The 19,568-nt window shown below is 35.5% G+C and overlaps 1 protein-coding gene across 3 annotated transcripts in view; it reads right to left on the reverse strand.

Moving 5' to 3' along the window:
• Window positions 1-2,006: 2,006 nt before the first annotated feature.
• Window positions 2,007-19,568, reverse strand: part of FAM114A1 (family with sequence similarity 114 member A1) — a 29,122-nt gene continuing 11,560 nt past the window's right edge. For all 3 annotated transcript variants that reach the window (XM_009100070.4, XM_018925656.3, XM_050973749.1), the window contains 11 exons: window positions 18,696-18,809; window positions 18,430-18,536; window positions 16,147-16,281; window positions 14,216-14,368; window positions 11,839-11,962; window positions 9,791-9,876; window positions 8,529-8,696; window positions 7,172-7,311; window positions 5,850-5,922; window positions 3,836-3,889; window positions 2,007-2,443 (listed from right to left, as the gene is read on the reverse strand). In XM_009100070.4, the coding sequence (XP_009098318.1) occupies window positions 2,333-2,443; window positions 3,836-3,889; window positions 5,850-5,922; window positions 7,172-7,311; window positions 8,529-8,696; window positions 9,791-9,876; window positions 11,839-11,962; window positions 14,216-14,368; window positions 16,147-16,281; window positions 18,430-18,536; window positions 18,696-18,809 (1,265 nt within the window). In that variant the 3' untranslated portion in view covers window positions 2,007-2,332. The remainder of the gene's footprint in view (window positions 2,444-3,835; window positions 3,890-5,849; window positions 5,923-7,171; window positions 7,312-8,528; window positions 8,697-9,790; window positions 9,877-11,838; window positions 11,963-14,215; window positions 14,369-16,146; window positions 16,282-18,429; window positions 18,537-18,695; window positions 18,810-19,568) is intronic.

Below are 19,568 nucleotides of genomic sequence, written 5' to 3' on the forward strand. Positions count from 1 at the left end.
GAACTGAGTCAGTGCACAAGCCTGCCTCCTTTGTCGCTGCATAACAGGGTGGTTGTGCTCAAAAGTGAATGGAATGCCATGGAAAACACATCTGCTCAAGAAATCAGATAATTTTCACAAGCACTTAAAACCTAGTAGTTTGCCAAGTGCCAAGGCTCAGTGTACTAACCTGGAAAAGGGCGGTGATGAAAGAAAGAACACTATCCACTAAAAGTTTAAGGCAGCATCTCTTTTTGTCAGTCTCCCAGTAAAATCATACTCATCATTCCAAAGGTAAATCAAAAACAAGAAATAAATTACTTCACTGAGAATATACTCCCATCACATTATCCTTCAAACCACTCCCTTTTAGTGTACTGTCTCAGTTCAGTATCTCAAATTATTTATTTGACTGATGGAAAAATACAAATCCGTGTAAACAAAATATTCTGGCTATATCCATACAGTACTTTTCTACTGGAATATTATTTACCAAAAGTTGATTTAAAGATATGACATTCAGTTTTCCTAGGAGAAGATGACTGAATCTAAGATCAGATGGGAGTATCCCTATGCTTACATACTTCCTTGTTCCCCTTACTACATTGTATGAATGTAAATACTTTAGGTCTTCATGTTACTTTTTGTAGCTTCTTTTACTTCAGGGTAAGGTACTTTATTCATAAATGCATAATTTAAGCAAGACAACAAATCTCTAGTAAGGAGTATCTCAGACAAGCAATCTTTGTCTTAAGAATGCCCCTCAGTGATTTCAAACATTATCCCCTGAGGCTTCTGATATTATATTCAGCCTGTACAAATGAATTTGAAGACTGCACATCTTCTACTTAACCAGGAAGATATCTCTATGTCTGTTAAATTACAGGGTGCCAGGCAATAGATTTTGCGTAATAAACCTTATTTCAGGGATAGGGAAAATTTCATCTCTAAACAACAAAAAATGGAAAAGTCACCATGAGTGTGACAGAGGAACAGGGACCACAATAGTTTTAAACACAAAAAGACCTTTCTGTCCACTTATTTGGACTCATAAATTACCATGTACAAAGCAGATACACGGTTTCTCTCTTCTATCAAACACAGAAACTGCCTCACAATCTATTTCATTACTTTTATGACGTATGAACTACGCTTAAATGTATTAACATGTTAGCTGTAAAAATTAGCACTTAAATACAATTTATGAGTATACCAAGAGAGAAAAATACAAAATAACGGAAAGAAACATAATAAATGACAAAAATTCAAGAGAACATGCTATGTAAAATATTGGAAGTTTCTTCCTGTCTAAGCCTAAACAAATTCTTAGGTCCAAAGCTCAGTATTTTAAAGATACAGACAAATTAGCATGGTTGCTAGTGTTGTTATGAAATGTCATTCCTATTGCTTGCTTATGCCCTAACTATTGCCTCAGAAAAAAGATGATTGCTCTGACATATGACCTCCACGCCCAAAGCAATTATTTCATAACTTCTTGCTACAACTTCTATTCCTGAACTGTTGGCATCAGTAACCCCCAAAGTGTTAACCTGGTAATACATCTGAGAGAAGGTTGTTTAGCAGGTATTTTGATTGCCAAACAAAAGGGAAATTTTCTATCCCTTGCATATTAAAGAGATTACTTTTGTTTCCTGTGTTGTTCAACCATTGAAATGATGAAATGGACCTAAATTAATATAAACTTATGGATCAGCAAATACAGAGCTATACCTGTAATCTTAACTGGCTCAGAAAATTTCTTTACAGTATAATTCTTTATGTACAACCTCCATAATTTTCACTTAGTAAAGTTAATACTTATTGCTGTGCAACTCCTTCAATACAAAGTGTTATGTTAGTGGTACATATTAATATGATTTTATTATTTGCTACTGGAAATAATACTTAACAAGCTCAACACTTTGATAATTTGTTCATGTTGGCAAAATTAAAATCCAAAACCATCTTCTGAAATACAGTTTCTAAACTTCAGTTACAATAAAAACAATATAAATGATAATTTGAAGTGAAATGTTTTAAGAAACTTTACTTTCCAATTTGTTTCATACATTGTTTACAACTGAAAGGGTCAACATTTAGGATCCGTATTTAAGTCAATGCTAATATCAAGAAACTTCTGTTTAAATTAATGCAAAGCATGAACTGCACTGGAAAAGAAATTCCTCACTTTACTAACTACTTCTAAAGTCTTAAAGTCTGAAAAAGTTTTGAAATGTTCAGTACTGTGTGTGCAAAACCGCATTTAGTGTCTTCAAAGAACTCTAGTGGCCAGACATCTCTTGTACCAGCTCTTCTCTTGGCATAGCTCAAGACTTCAGGTCTGTGGTTGCTCTCAAGCTGACAGCTCCTGGGCTTTTGAACAACTGGTCTGGATATGGGAAATCTGCAGAACTGGAAGCAGTAACTGGAAAGCATCCTGAATATAAGTAGTACTGTTGCAGCCCTAAAGTGGGGAGAAAACATGTGGTTCATCAGTACAGCTGCCATGTACTTCAGGAATGACACTGGACTTTTCCTTTTATTTCCTTTTTTTTTTAACATCTGCATCATGCTACATTAGCATTGTCTTCACACAAGATTTTAGAATCTGTAGTAGCATAGCCTGAATAAATACAGAAAAATCTGACTGCCGTTAAGTTTGAACTCTAAGACAGTTTTGTTAGTAATATGAGTAGAATAAAATGCAACAGTGTTCAGAAGTAGATTTGACTTTTAAACACAAACCAGCTAGACCTTCCATCAACTGAACTAATTTTGAATTTGTTATAGGTGGGAGAAGTGTCACTGAAATTAACAGTTCAAATTATTGGCTTTAACATGTAGTACTATTTTGGGAATTTCTAATACTGAACAGTATAGTGCCCTGTAATTCTCTATGATCCTAGACTGTATTAATACATGTTTGTATACAACTATGGGATTTACGAAGTACAAAACATCGTATTCCAAACAAAACAATTCTAAATATTCCTAGATTTTGCAGTTCCTGGAGCACAGGAAGGTAAGTCAGCAGCCACAGCAAATTTACCCTATAACAAAAGGAACTGCATGGTAGTCTTCACTACAGCTCTATTCAACCTTCCTTGATTTTCCTTAAAGGTATTGTTAATTTAGTGCAAAATTGCCTATTGTAAAGCAATCTTCTCCTTATTTTTAAGGGAATGCAGCTATTAAATACAGAATGACAAAATATGGTCACTACTATATGTTTCTTTATGCTTTAAGGGAAGTGTGATCTAACAGAGTTAAAAACTTGCACTGCAGTTCCTATGAGTTTTAGGACTTTATGAGGACTTCATCTCAACCTCTTCTTGGCAAAATTGAAGTATGTTTTATTCACTGTGCTTTTCTGAAGAAAAATAGAACATAGTGTCAAATAAAAGAGATCACTCATGAACATTTTGGTGGTCTGACACATGGTTATCCATGTGCTGACCAAGGCTATTGCTAGACTGTGAATCTTTGTAAAAATCTAAACGCCTGCAGATGAGAAACACTGTAGCATACCTACAATCCAAATTTTAAAGGAAAGAATAGTCTGAAACTGCAATTTGTTACTGTGCTCTGACCAGTACAGCAGCAGAGCTGTGCAGTAGTTTCAGAGCTGTCCAGCCTCACTTCAGTCATACAGCTCTTAAGAATCCTCAGTAAATGCAACCTGACTACTACAGTGTTTGTGGGAGAGGCTGAACACAAAATTTATATTCTGGCACTGAAGAGCCAGAATGATATTGTCATTACTTTTTAAATAGTTTTGCCTTTGGAAATAAATGTGCTTGCCTCATCTAAAATAATTATATTAGAACATTTTCTAATGTGAAGAAGTAGAGCTTACCTCTAATAGCACACTGTTGATGATGGGGTTAAGAACCTCTGCCTTCATATTGCTCTGTAAATCAGAAAACAGAATGAAAAACCAGGTCAAGAAATACACTTAACAGAAATATACTGATATCTGAGATGTGGTTTTATGAATTCTGTAGAGGTCTTCTTTCACCTTGATTCTTACTCAGCCTGTTTATCTCAGTATTGCTAGTAACTGTGTCTGCATTTCAACCACACCTCAGTATACCCTATGCATTTCTATTACAGAATACAATGAGCTCTGTGTACAATGAGCCCTGAGGCCCAAGGTTTTACTTCTTCATTAATTCATGTACCACAGAGTTTCAAACTGCCTACCTCCTACAGGTGTGAGGTTTATGTAATGACATTGTTTGTCCATCTATCAGTGATTTTTCACATCCCACAAAAATTTTAACCCCTTGCTCATTTTCAAGGACACCAAAAGGAAAAAGACATGTCAGAGGACAAATGAAGTTCTTAGAAGTTACACAAATATCTGTGGTTAGGACCAGATTAAAGGTCCCCGACAGAAGGAAAACCAGGTGAAACTTAGATCCCCAAAGTGGAGGCAGCACATGTGCTGGGCAGTGCAGGTTGGCCAGTGAAACAGCTCAGCATGCACGACCTTCTCCTCAGCCACCAGATAGGAAGACAGATACAATGAGTAGTGACATTACAAGAGGCTAGAAAATAAAGATTCATTAGCTCCTCTACTTTTTAAAATGGCAAAAGTTCTTCCCTTTTTTATTCTCACTGTTCTTTGCATTGTGGTTCTTAAGAACAACAGTAACCTCCAGCAAGAGTTGTTTTCTTTCAACACTGAACACAACACTGATTAATTTAATTGAAGGATTTCCACTTACAACCTTGCAGCTCTCATATTACAGATTTACAGAAACATGAAACTTCTTAATTTTAGTTTGGAGAAAGATGGGAGAACCAAGGAGAGATGGTAAGAGAAAAGAAGTACATTTTTACTCTCAGTTACTAGAAAATCCATTACAAAATGCATTGTTTAGTGGGCCAGTTTAATATTTTGTGTGCAATTTATTTTTATATTTTTGTGCATGCATTTATTTAAAGTGTCCCACAGATATATGCTAAAGTACAATCCCAAAATGTAAAATAAGCATTTTTCCTTGCAGTAATTGGAAGTTATGTAAATTTTTAATGATAAAAGCAAAGACATAAATCATGTCCTTTAAAAATAACTATGAAAAAACATGCTCAGAGATGTGCTGTAAGCGTTAATGGAAAACTGGAAAAATTTCCTTTGAATTACATTAATGTTTTCATGGAACAACAAGGAGAAACAGAATTTGCTCTTCTCTGATGTTTACAGAAGATTTCAGCAACTGCACAATTTTTACCTCTGAATCCTGCTGTAATACTGAGATGTCAGTCATCCTTGAAACATCTTGAAAGGCAGGATACTATTTCTAGCAAAGATGATCATAGATAAATGGACGTTCTTAAAAGAACGTCTTCTTGTGATCGAAGTCAGAGTGATTTTTTTTTTAAGTTGGACCAAACAGATTTTCTAATCTCTTAAACCTTTTGAAAACACTGCAGTGCTAAGCCAGGAGATCTAGTAAAGGCTAAGAAGACAACTCATGAAACCATCTTAAGGTACTGTAAGTACAATCTGTTAATGACTTTTATACAAATGTGTTCAAAAGGGATAAGCTGAGTTGGAGAAGAAATTATCTTCAAGCTGTGTAACTTCAAATGTGGGGCCCTTCAATGTGAGAAGTGTTGAGTGGTGATCAGGAAAAATGGGAAGTGGTTTCTAGAAAGAGAGATTTTACAAGGCAGGGAACTGGGGTCGTCTATCAAGGCTTATAAACTTTTAGAGCTGTAAAAGTGCTCTGTGTTCTTGATCTGAGGAAAGAAGTGGCCTTTTTGCTGATATAAAGCCTCTGGACCCACAGAAGAATTTCTGTTTCAAGAGGTAAACTATGCTAAAAAAAGCCCAAATGCTACAGAAAATGCTGTCATCTTACCCCAGCTGCTGTTACAGAATCAGAAAACTTCTTTGATAAAGATGCAACTTCATTGCACATGGCACTTGTTAAACTGGTTTAAAAAAAACAAGAGAGACAAATATAAAGATACATCCTTGACCTATCAATAGATAAAAACTTCATAACAAACTTTATCTTGGAAGCAAAGATGTTCTCAAAGCAATTTTGCTTCTAAATATTTTTAAAATATTTAGGCACAAACTGTTCATGATAAAGTTTTTATATTCCTTCACTGAAAAATCCACTGCTGACTACAGCAGCAAAATGATGTGTTGTTTCACACACCAGTCTTTTTTGACAATGCAATGTTTCACTTGTTTAAATTCTAAACTTCTAGTTTAACTATAGTTTTTCTGATGATTGAAGCAACACAATTTCTGGGAATACTGTTGGAAATAAATCAAATTTGAATGAGAGCAGTGAAAAGTTTTCTACTGAACAATAAAACATCTACTGTGTGCTAAAAGGAAAGGCCACTTGTGGTTAAAATATGAGAGAACAAGACCTAGTTGTGTTCTGAGATCTTTCGTTGTTTTCCTAGACATTCCCAAGTGTATCCCATAGGACCTCATCCTACAAGGTGCACTGTATCTTGGCTCTGATTCTGAAAAATACTTAAGTGCTTTGTTTTCAACTGAAGTCCTCCTATGGACTTTGCTGTTCTTAGTAGCATTCTTAAGGATAAGCACTTGGTAAATTTTTACTACTTAGGAGTCAACTGCTTAAAAGATCTTAACGTGAAAACTTACTGAAATCAGTAGACTTAATAACTACAGGGAGCTTGAGATTTTAGTTTGGAGTCCCACTAGACAAACTGGCTTCTTGAAATTCTGGGTGTTTCACTATGGTTAACTACAAAGTTGCTAACAAATGTGGTCTATTGTTTAGAACTACAGATTGATTTCTGTATATTTTTGGCAGATAAACACTGGATAATGAACTCTGTTGGCAGATAATAGGTCTGCATTGTACACTCTAAAAACAAATTCCATATATGCAGGCACAGTATCTTCTGCAGAACAGGAAATGCAACCCAAGTTGGCATGCACATTTGCTTGCTGGAGCAGAAACAGCTTTTAGCCTGCGCATAGGTCATGTTTTTGTAAACATACATATGTCAGCCGTGTCAAAGAATGACAGGTAGCCTACAGAACCTGATTTCATGAGAAAATATAGCACCAGGACCCCTAAATCCAATGCTGTTTGTTGATCCATGAACTTACTGTGCCTTCAAGCTAAATAGAACTTCATGAGTTCTATACAAATGTCAAATGCTCATGTATGAAGTACATAATACTCACTTTGTCAGTACTTTTGCTTGATCTTGAGCTGTTTTTTCTACTTCCTGCCCATGTAGAATTAATTCTGCTACTTTATGAAGCTGTTCAATACAACGAGCAGTTACCTCAGCCAGACTTTCAATGGACAGCATGTAGATTTCCTAAATTAAAAATGGAAATAATATAATCAATAATAACAACACTGATAAATATATTTATAGATATATACATATAAAAGAATTTTAAACATAGGAACCCTTCCTACCCTAACTGGAAATACCAACACATACATGGTGAAGTAAAATCAGCCATCCTCACTAACAATACTGGAAAACGAAATATCCACAGATTTTAAATTACATACATTCTACTTGTTCTGAAAAATTAGTAAGATCAAGTCTACTGTTTACTTGGCTGGGAACTAGGTCAGGCTCTTAGATTTTTCAACATACCACTTTTAAACCTTGTCCTAACAAAGATAAAGATACTTAAACTCCAGAATAAGTCATAATCATAATTATTTTCATGTGGAGCCAAAAGTACTGAGTCATCCCTTAGCTGAATCTCTAGAGCAGAAATAGATAACGTGCCCCTTAAAAAATTGGCTTTTATCAACAATTATAGAAATCTTAATGGAGCACTATGGGGTTACAGCTTTCACAAGCTGATGCCAGCTGGTAATCTGCAATCACATAAAAATCTGTAATATATACAGTGTATATATTCTGTCTTCTTCTTTAGACTTGTTTGTAAGGAAACACAACAGATAATTTCTAACTAGAAATAACAATCTCAACAAAGATAGCAACTGCATTTAATATTGCCATTAACTTGACAGAAACTACTCAATCACAATTAACCTTATCAGAACTGTCTGAATGAACACTTTCAGCCTTAAGAGCTATCTTTCATAAACAGAATGAACAGTTGTTAGTTGCCTAAATATTTCTGTTTTGTCTGTTTATAATTTAAACTTTGAATAGTTTGAACATTTTCCCAGGTATTGTCACTGAGAGAAGGAGATACTAAGAAACACGGAGACGCAACTTTCAGTGTGCATGTAATGTTTGGCATTACACCTCAGAATCCCTCAGCTCACTGTATGTTGACTATACACATGCATACACACAAAACCACAGAAATAAAACCACAAAAACAATGTGATAGAGAACCTGTCACTTTGATATTTACTTATGGAAACAGAATAACAGTAATAATATTTATGTACTTTAGTCTTCAACTGGGTCTACGGTGAATAGTTGTGTATTACTACTTCTTATTACTTCCATAAATTTAAAAAATAAGGATAACATAAAGCCAACACATGAAAAAACAATCTTATCACTTAACGAAACTTATATTCCAAAAGTTATTTTACCTCCACAGTTTTGCTTTTTTCTACTCCTGTTTTATCACTCTCAATTTTATTGTCTTTTTGAGTCTTTTCTTCAGCAGGTTCTTCAGGTTTTTCATTTAGCTCCTCTTCTATGTCTACTGGGGTGGACAAACTGGCTTCTTCCAGCCATTCATGAGCCTTTTTCCTAGCCTGCCAAACAAAGAACCCAACCCCAAAGTTCAGTTTGAGAAGAGACTATGAGATGACATTCCTGAACATCAATTAACTATACATTTAATTACTTCCTCTTTTTACTCAGAAATTTAAAAGTATCAAACCTCTGAGAGGCATTTAGTTAAGTGTACATTTAAGAAACTGTATAGGGAAAAGCATTTTGGACTGCATAAAGATGGATCATCCAGGGATAAAATTCCTCTAAAGGTGTAATATTCCTAACCAACACATACAGCTGGTGTTAATTCCAAAGTTAATATTTCACATTCATCATTTAAAAGAACTGACACAGAAATTTTTCTTACACAGTTTCCCAAATAAGAAAATAAGAAATGTGTATAAAAAAGAAAAAAAAATTGGAGTGGTAAAAGAGATATATTAAATTCTTAAAGGAAAAATAAATATAAAATCACTTGAGCTGCTTTCCCTGACAGACAAATAGATCAAAGCTGAAGAGTCTTGAGGCTTTATACAACTTCAAACTACTGCTATGCTTAGTCGGAAATTTATGATGTCTCTTTTTTAACATGAAATCAAATTCAAACACATTAAGATCTAAGCCTAAGCTAGTTGTCCACAGTCTATCTATCTAGCTAGAGAGATAAATATTCATTTGAGCTTAAGATCAGCAGACGAACCAGCTTTAAAGGGACCTGATAGTACAAATGTGACTAGTTATGTGACTAGCTCCTGGACATCTCACTTTTGTGCTAGTAGCTCTCTGGCTACAGAGAGCGGCACACAACTCACTTTTAGAGCAAGAAAAATTATTCTGAACCTGACTTCTGTCCCAGGATGTAAGACCAAATCTGCTGTTCTCATGAGCCCTGCTCTGCTGAGACACCCCTGATTCAAGCTTTCTAACACTGGAAAGGGCTCGTCCAACTGCATTGCCTTAATCATCTCACTTCTGTGAAAGCTTTTCTATATTCAGCATTTTATCTCAGTCTACTGTGCTTTGCTTTCTGAGCTGTCTGAAGTGAACTGGGTACTGCTCTGTGTCAGATTTTAGAACAAAGCCCTCCTTCTTTGCCCAAGAAACTGAAGGCAGATCAGTAACAGGTGCTAACCTTATTTAGCTTGTCAGGAGTTGCAGCAACATGCAATTCAAACAGCAGTTCTGTGAGCATGCTGACAAACTCTTCTCCTGTATCTGCTGCAAGAAATAACAAGACAATTTTTGTTAGAGTGTTACTGCTATAGTACTTTACATGACCAAATACATCCAGTGAAAGAGTTTCACCAAGTATTCCAGCACTCGAAAAATAGTGACAGTGACACAAGAAAGGAATGTGTGGAGGTGTGCATGTATATGCACCCAAATTATTGATAACTGAGATATTCAATTGACTGTTCACTGTGATTACTGTCTTATTTAACCTCAAGTCTGAAATTTTTGGTGTTAATAGCTTTTAAAATGTAGGTAAAGCCACTTTTTCAAATATTCTTCTCATTATTTCATAACAACTGAAATGAAGCTGCATTGAAGAATGCATGAAAGGGCTCCATAATCAAAGTGAGAGGAAACATTAGAGACAAAGGTATGTGTGTGGCCTTCTGCTGCTTGTACCAGACAACAGTCATAGTTGTTTCCGCAGTCTTGGGAGGAAGCAATGTGTTTCACTGATGAGTGGTTTGCTTTTGCAAGGGAAAATCTGCAGCACACTTTGGTTTGGTCTCTTTCTTTAAGGTGCTCACTGCCTTGGCTGCAGCCCATTCAAAACCTCTGTAAATGTTTAAAGGAGCAGGATAAGCAGTTGTGATTTACTGAAAAAACCAGAACTTCTGACCTTCAGAGAAAACATCACTTTGTGCAAGAAACAGAGCTTCTCCTGGGAACTGGTTTCAAAGCAAGGAACTACTTTCCACAGAAATTATGGAACAACAGACATGTCATGAATCCTCACTCCTAAGCAGGTAATACATTTTCTTGACTTCTATTTTGCACAACTCCATAGAGGTATGGGGTTTAAAGAGCAGGTAAGAGGGGAAAAAACAGCACAAAACTTTACCACACTAAGACTTTGTGCTGAGCACTTGCTGTTCCCCTCAATGAGAAACAATGAGTTTCCTGTGAGAGGGATCAGGCAAGCTGAGTAAGCACTGCCAGAAAGAGCAGTCTGAGAAGAAATTACTCTCCTGTTAGAACATGTGAAAGAACATGTGAATGTTAACACAGTTCTGCTATTCTGAAGGCTAAAGAAATCTTATCTCACCATCTTGCAAAATGTAGGTTTTATGGGCAAAGTAACCCTGAGAAGATCAAGAGGATGTGGAAGAAATATCCTTTTATGTTTCTTTATTTCCAAAACACAGCACTATGGCGTACAATGGCATAACCCAGTTTTCAGTCAGGTCAAGGGGATTTTTGCTGCTAGATCTCACAGGCCTGGAGACATGAAGCATGCTGCCTTCAAGCTGACTTCTTACCCTTCTGTTCTAACCTGCTGGGGGAACTGCTAACATTTCTGACCTGTTTAAGACACCTGTTTTGCCCATAACCAAAGCAGGCACCCATTTTTTTGTAATTTTTGGGAGCTCGGCCCATTCTCTTCAATGCTGTGCCATGTCACAGTTATGGAAACACTTATGCTGATCTAGCCTCCTTCTCACACTCCACGTGCCACATCTTGCCAAGCAAAACCTATAAAGCAGCTTTGCTACTATGTTTCAAAGTAATTTCATTCAAAAAAATTTAGGATTCTTAAATTTCTTTATGATACTCAAATCTCTTCCCCCATCTAGCAAGGGGAGTGGAAAGTGAAGATGAAGTTGCTGAACAGAAAATCATTTCTAAGTACTTCAAAACTTTCAGATTATACAATTTCTGTAAGAAAAGCTCAGTTATCAAAAAACGTATTATTTTCCATTTTTTGCTTTCATTGATGATATAGCTAAATAATTTAATATTTATGTTTCAATAACTTACACTCCAGCTAAAATATAAATTCAAAATTTAGCACTGATCAGCTTCCAGAACTTTTAGATTATTCATTGCAGCAACTACATTATGAAGACTATTAGAATATCAGAAATGACAGTTTGGACTAAAATTTTTTAAATTACTGGATAAAGAAGTAGAAAATATTCATATGGTTAAGTCTCTATTTCTAATTACCTTTTTGTGCCTGTACCACTTCTTCATCTAATTCCTTTGGAACAAAGATCTCTTTTATAGCAATTAAATCATTTTTCACAGTCTCCAACTGTTCTCCATCAAGTGTTGCTAAATGTGACTGAATCTGTAAAAGAAAGGACAGTATTACTGAATGTTAATTTGGAGCCTGAATCAAAAATAGACTAAGAAATGGAAACTTCCATTATGTTCAAATCTTGTCTATAATCTCCCAGCTTAGAAATATTTTTACATCTTGTCAACAGAATTTGTTGAGTATCACAAAAATTACTAGCCTTGCCAGTTCATTAGGTCCTTTCCTTCCTCCAGAACATGCATTTTGAACTATAAATCTATGGTTTAACTGCAAACTGGTTTTGGATTGCCTGGATGAAGACAGCAGGCAAAAAGAGCACGGCACAATGGTTAGTCTGAGCATTCATGAGAAGAGATGGAAAAGATTGCCTTCAAAATGCAGCCAAAATTATTGACAGTCTACCTGTTCTGAAGAATGTATTGGCAGATCTTTGCATAGGTCAGCTATCTGTAAGTCCCTGCATATCTAATAGGATGGCACACCTAAAAGGGATGGAAACAGATTCTTTGAATCACTGTTTGTACTACAGTTAGATGGTGATAACTCGGTGAGCAGAGTGCTCCCTCTGCCTGCGGAAGCCAGGAGAAATGCCCTTACTCCCCTTGATACAAAGTTTGACCTTTATGTTTGTTTCAAGGGGCTTTTTTAAAGCTTGTTGGACAGAGGTGCACTCTACCTCAGTGCAAGGCTGGACACAGCTTTACTTTCTTACAGCTGTGTCCTTGTGTCCAGCTCCTGTGCTCAGGGTTAAACCCAAGGTAAAGCTGTGGCACTCGAGTCACGTGGTGAAGGACTACATAAAGCCTTTTCCTCCCTTTCTATAGCACTATCCATTTCAAGGGCTAACTGCAAACTTCTTTTAATGGAAACTTTAAAAAAAAAGCCTAAACACACATGTCTTCAGTACCTCTTGCACTCCTCCTGTGACTTTTGGGCTGTTAGAAGTGGTCTCAAGTTTCTTTACAGTACTCCTTCTGTATCTGTGTCTGTGTGCATCTGTGCATGGTAAGTGGAACACAAATCTGAGCACTGGCCTTGTTGACCCACCCAGTCACGATCAATCCTGTTGGACTGAGTAGGACTATGTATGTGTCTAGGACATAAATGAAGTGCATCAGAAACCTCATGGAACAACGTGCACATGCCTGACTTACCCTGTGGTATTTCACAGTAAAATAAAAATATTGTTGATGCATGCAATTAATCTGAACTTGTTTTCTTTTTATCCATCTATCTATCTATCTATCTATCTATCTATCTATCTATCTATCTATCTATCTATCTATCTATCTATCTATCCATCCATTCATCCATCCATCCATCCATCCATCCATCTAATTCCTGTTTAGTGGATGGAGGGTTTTGGCCATTTTTGGTTTTGTTTTTTGCTCCCAAAAGCAGACACATGTGTGGTTTAAACATATAGTTTTTCATCTAGATAATAACCAAAAATAAAAACAACATTGACAGTATATACCTAACTGTTATTAATATAAGCTTCTTTTATTTGTGAGAGCAAATAAAATATTTTAAAACATAAGTTGGTTATATTTTAAGAAGCACCTCACAGGGCAAAGAATGCTAATTACAATAACAAACAAAAAAGAAAACTTGTTTTTAATAAATTTATTTAGAAAACTGTATTTCAGTACAAAAATAACACTGCTAGGAATCTACAAAATTCTATTAGTCGACTGTCAGCGATCTACTGATGTACTAGCAAAACAAATAAATTGAGAGTTGAAATTGAAATACATATTTATCAGATAGGCCTTATTAACATTACCATCTTCAGAGAGACATTTGTATACTTCCAGTAATAATATATTGGTGTAGCTCTATGTAGCTTTAAAAACTAACACAATAAGAACTGAGTAAGTAATCTGGAACTAATTTTAATTCACCAGCCTCCACGTGGAGCAGGTCTGGAATTCCTGAATGTAAGTATCTGTACCTGATTTCAACCAAAAGATTTCAACCTCCTCGCAAATTCTGCAAGGAATTTGCAAGACATCTGCAGTGTCACAAGCTCTGTATGGCACACTACATATGGTCTTAACAAAACTACCTGTCAGTTGTGAAGTTTGTTTTGAGTTAACCTTGTAGTTATATTTTAGATATATTGAGTTCTAAAACCCAGGGCTAGCCCAAGGGATCAATTCAGCTTTCTCTGAACTTGATGGAAAACTTACTGTTCATTCTACATACACCTGCAGAATAAAATTAATGTAAAGATAAATTTTTTTACCAACCATATTGATTTGTGCTGTGTGCATACTGTACCTGAGCTTCACTTTCATTTGACAGGATTTCCAGAGCTTCAAGATGAGACAAACCTTGGAATTCATCAAAAAGTAGTCCATAATGTGCTGTTCTTTCTACTGTAACTTGCTGGGCCCGCCTCTGTTTCTCTTTTTCTTTGGCTTCTCGCAACAGCTGTAAATATATATATCATTCTATGTTTTATTGATAGTACTGTAACTGTGACAGATTTTATTACTCCCTGCTTCTGTGTGTCTAGAAGTAGTGATAAAATTTGGGATTATATCACACCTGAAGAGATAAAATTTTAGAGATTTAATAGCTAACTTCTTTTTTGATAATTTTCTCGGATAAAATATTTATTCAGTATTCTAAGCAGGGTTTTCCCAATGTTGACCATCTTTCTTTAAAACATGATGAACAACAAAAAAAATCTTACTTATATTTTCAAAAGCAATGTCAACCACAGATACCATATAATAAATTTCCCCACCATTATAATGAAAGAGAAATAACTATTTCATGTTCAGCCTTGAAGAGTCATTCAATTCTTTCTACAGATCACAAAATGGGAAGAGTATTACTTTCAGGACCTATACACCAACTTGCACAAATAAGGCACCTGCATAAATATTTTCTATAAAATATCCTTAGCAAATACTAAAGACAGTTTCACATGACAGAGGGACTGACAAAAGAGATTGAGGAGTTATACCAAAGGTGGGGCAGAACTACTCTCTATATACTTGGGTATATTTTGGTGGGCTTTTAATACACTTTTGTCAGTGTATAAGAAGGATAGAAGGGGATAGGATATCCAATAGGATCTTCTCCTCCTTCCTTCTATTCCGAGATGAAGTGGCCTCTCATGAATTTCCCACAGTAAAGGTGGCAAATACCTCTGAACTACATGTTAGGTCCCATACAAGTCTGAATACAAGTGAACTCCCACCACTTACGTAACTCCACCATTCAAAATTACTACAATACTGTCTTCCGTGATTCATTTAGTACAAAAGACTTAAAATTTACACTACAGTTCATTTTCCTCTGAAGTCTCCATCTTCAAAAGTTAGCTCACAAAGTTTTATGAACAGATCACTGAAAAGTGATAGTGCAACCCCTGAGAACTGATTTATGCTGCATTCTGCTTCAGATTCTGTGTGCAAATCCATGCATGTTGATAAAGGAGACATTCTCAAAAGCTCATTTTAACTCTGTAGGCCTTAACAAGAGCTAACTGCTTTTGATCTTCTATACTTATAACAGTGTAAGTCTGTTAACTTCCAATGATGAATAGTAAAGATGAAACATCTCATTAAAAGAAAAACGCCTTACTCTTCTCTACAAGGAAGTAAACATGCAGTAAACATACTTTCTTTTCAATGTCTATTGTTTGCCCTTCTTTCAGGGTCTGGAGAACTAAAATAATTTTGTACTGACAGCATTTATACTTCTGTTTTTAATCTCACCTCTGAGCTTTAAAACATATGAATCACAACTGTGTGAAGATACCATTAAGTTAGATGGACACAAGATACAACTTTTTATAGGTTTAATTCCTAATGAGACATTTGTTATATTCCAGTATTACTGACTTTCAAGGAAAACAGTATAATAATATTTATGCTGGAAGATATCCATCTACAGCTGTTAACAAAACAACAACAACTTGATTTTGCCTCCAGAGTGTAATGATTTATCATCACATATACTATCTTATTTAAATCAGCAATTGCATGTATGATTATGCAGAAAAGATGATTTTACATTATCTTTTGTGGTTCTATGAAGAAAAATAAAGAAGGAAAGTAACTGTAAAACTTAATATTTATTTCCATAAGCCCAGCCAGCATCTACTGCAATAAATAAAGGCTTTCCCTGAGGCATGTGAAATTCTGGAAAAAGAACCTGAAATTGCATTGACAGAGTAGTATTTAAATATATCCAACCTGAGATAGTGAGACTGTTCTTGCCATGAGTGTTTTGGTTCTCTTAAATCCAGGATCACTTTCTGCAAGGACATTCATGGTTGTCTTCCCAATAAATTCCAAAGCATCTAAGCCTCCAGATAATACACTTTTCCCCTGTATAAAATAATGCTTTGTGGTTATTTTCTTTCCAGTTTAGGCTAATATGAACTGTAAAGAGGAGTGTCTTTTGTAGACACAGTCTTTGAACATTCAGGTCCCTAAATTTCCTATATTTCAACTTACAAGATGCATTTACTTTGTTCTGAATATGTTTAAAAAAAAAAAAAAACATACAAATATTTCCACTTAACTGAACTACTTACACCAGAGGAAATGTAACAATTGTTATAAATTTAAAAAAAAAAAAAAATCGTAAAAAGGCCGGATCACATCTCCTGTGAAAATAGTCTGAGAAAATCACGGCTGTTTAGCCTGGAGAAGAGAATGCTCTGAGAAGACCTTCCAGCAGCCTTCCTGTGCCTAAACAGGACCTATAGGAAGGCTTGAGAGGGACACTTTGCAAGGGCAAGCAGTGTTTGGACAAAAGGGAATGGCTTTACTTAGAAAAAGGATAGATTTAGATTGGATATCAGGAAGAAATTCTTCGCTATGAGGATATGGTGAAACACTGGAACAGGTTGCCCAGAGAGGTGATGGAAGCCCCACCCCTGGAAGTATTAAAGGCCAGGCTGGATCAGGCTTTGAGCAACCTGGTTTAGTGGAAGGTGTCCATGCCCAAGGCAGGGACATAGGAACTAGATGATCTTTAAGTTCCCTTCCAATTCTAACTATTCTGTGTCTCTGTCATTCTATTCTATTCTATTCTATTCTATTCTATTCTATTCTATTCTATTCTATTCTATTCTATTCTATTCTATTCTATTCTATTCTATTCTAATTTCTATTTCTATTTCACTTTAATTTCATCCAATGGCATCAGGTTTGTAGGAACTTGCTTTAGATATGAATAATATGGAGCCAAGTCCATCATGAACAGAAGACTATGCCTTACTGGATTTTAAAAAATTTAACACTTATGATGACTCTGGAACTGCCTATTTAAATACATATGTTTTTCTGTGTCTTCATATTTTTATGTACATTGAAGAAGAAGTTTCACTGGCTAAAGATTTCCATTTCAATCTGGAATATGTGTGTGTCAAATACTCAAGTGCTGATGTAACACAGCATATAATGGAAAACCCTTCCAAAGTCTCAAGTGGGATTACAGGTGACTTACTGAGACTTTAAGTGATTCTTTTTGTACCACATTGATCACTGTGGTATAGCAGCCTCTCCAGGCTGCCTACAAGCACATTTCTCTTACTTGCAAATCTTGTATAATTCTTGTATAATCTTACTGGTGGCCAGCTCTACAAGCCATATGATGCTCCAGGTTATGTAGAAACAGTCTTAGGAATAATCTATGGGAATCTCCTTCAGTTCTCAAAATCTTTGATATTAGAGTGATGAGGCAGTCAGAGTGAACTGGATATACAATAAAAAAGAAGTGCCATTTCAAAAAAGTTGCTCAGTGGGAAATTAATCTTATATGCTTTTACAGCAAATGTTTAAAGTCTTCTATAATTTCAAGTGAAACACCAGGTGCAAAAAAATTTGGGGAAGAAGAAGACACAAAAATTGATTTGGAAACTATATGGTACGAGATGAAGTTCAACACACAAAATATAAGGATGACAGGAAAGAAATGTGAACAAAAGATTTTGCCTCATGAAGTTTGCAATCAGACCCCCTTCTGGGAAGGCTAATATGAAATGAGAGGTTAGATAAAGAGGTGAAGGTAAAGGACCTAAAGGAACTAAAAATAGAGAGCTTAGTAAAAGCCTTAAAATAAGCAAAAGGAGTATTTTCTTATGTTATCTGCCTTCAAAAATGGTAACAAGTCCCATCCCACTTTCTCTGGAAGGACTTAACTGTAAAAATAAAAAATCAGATGATGGTACAATTATAAAAAATATTTTCCAAAAATTTGCAGAATTCTACATAGTTTTGGAGAAGACCATATTTTTTTTACTGAAACTGGTGAGAACAGAGTAACTGAGTTAGTTCTGTTTGAATTTCTATTTTTTAATTAGACAGTTTAATTTTAAAGTTATTTTGTCATGGAAAAGTCTCTAAACAGACTTACAAAATAACTGTTTTTACAAAGACCTGTAACTTAAAAAATGTGACCTACAGTGAAGTTGAACGTAAAAATAATGCATAATAATTAGAGAAGAGTGACCAGCTAAAATGACTCACTGTGTTTTGTACAGCACTAGTGATAGCTGACAGCATGCCACGAGATCCAGATGAAGGAGAAGAAGGAATATTCTCAGAAGAGCTTTGGGCCAGAGAATCTTCTGCTTCTAACAAAAGAAAACAAGCAGGTTACAGCATAATTTCAACCCTGCAAGTCAAAAATTACTGTGAACTGGTTTATGTGACCAAAATCTTAACATTTTCTGAATGGAACTGATTTGGCAGGGTCAACGAGTTTTGTCCAATTTCAGTGGACTTGAACTTACGAGTAACTGGTGTTTCAGCTGCAGGAGGCTCTGCTGTTTCCAGAGATGCTGAACTTCCACTATGAATTCTTAGGGTAGTTCCTGCTTTTTCCTTTACTGCTGTTATCCCATGACCTGTAGGAGAGGCATATTTTAGACTATATGATCTGAAAACTTATTACTATCAGTGCATAGTATTCTTATACTTCATGAATTATGACAAAGAAAATATCTATTAAACTTACCTCAACTGCTTAATTTTCTCTAGGTTAATAATTCACTTCTACTATATTCATATTAACAGAAAATAACACAAATTATGCTGGATCTGAAAAGTAAAAGTTATTTCAGTGGTGCACATAAGTTTAGTTCCCTGCTTTTCAAAATGCTAAATATTCTATTGCAATCAGTTTAAATGGAAATTTGGTTCTCCTAAGGCCATAGGGTATCACCTCACGTAGTTTTCAGTATTCTACAACAATTAAACCAAAGTTAATGGATTGTGTATGACTGCAGGACTGAGGCAAGGAATTTGTTCTTCAGTCCTCTGCAGAGGTGCTATGTTTTTAGGGATACTGACTCCAGTCCCCAAAGTTATTTCAGGATTTAAGTTCCTTAGTTTCTCATTTGAAGTAAAATTCTGAAATGTCTCTCCCCAAAGCTACTATTTAAATACACTTTGTAAAGTCTGCTGATGTCAAATGACACAAGCAGAATTATTGCTCCAGTGGCACATGATCTCCTACAGAAATTTTACTATCTTTATGAGATTCATATGCAGTGACTCTCTAGCCCTCTATTAAAATGGTCTACTTTAATATAAAGTATACATGTTGCTACTGTGTCTATCTGAATATTTTTGACAGAACAGGATTGCCTTGCTGGTTGTCCTGG

This window comes from Serinus canaria, chromosome 4 (assembly GCF_022539315.1).
Source record: "Serinus canaria isolate serCan28SL12 chromosome 4, serCan2020, whole genome shotgun sequence".
In the NCBI taxonomy this organism is placed as follows: Eukaryota; Metazoa; Chordata; class Aves; order Passeriformes; family Fringillidae; genus Serinus; species Serinus canaria.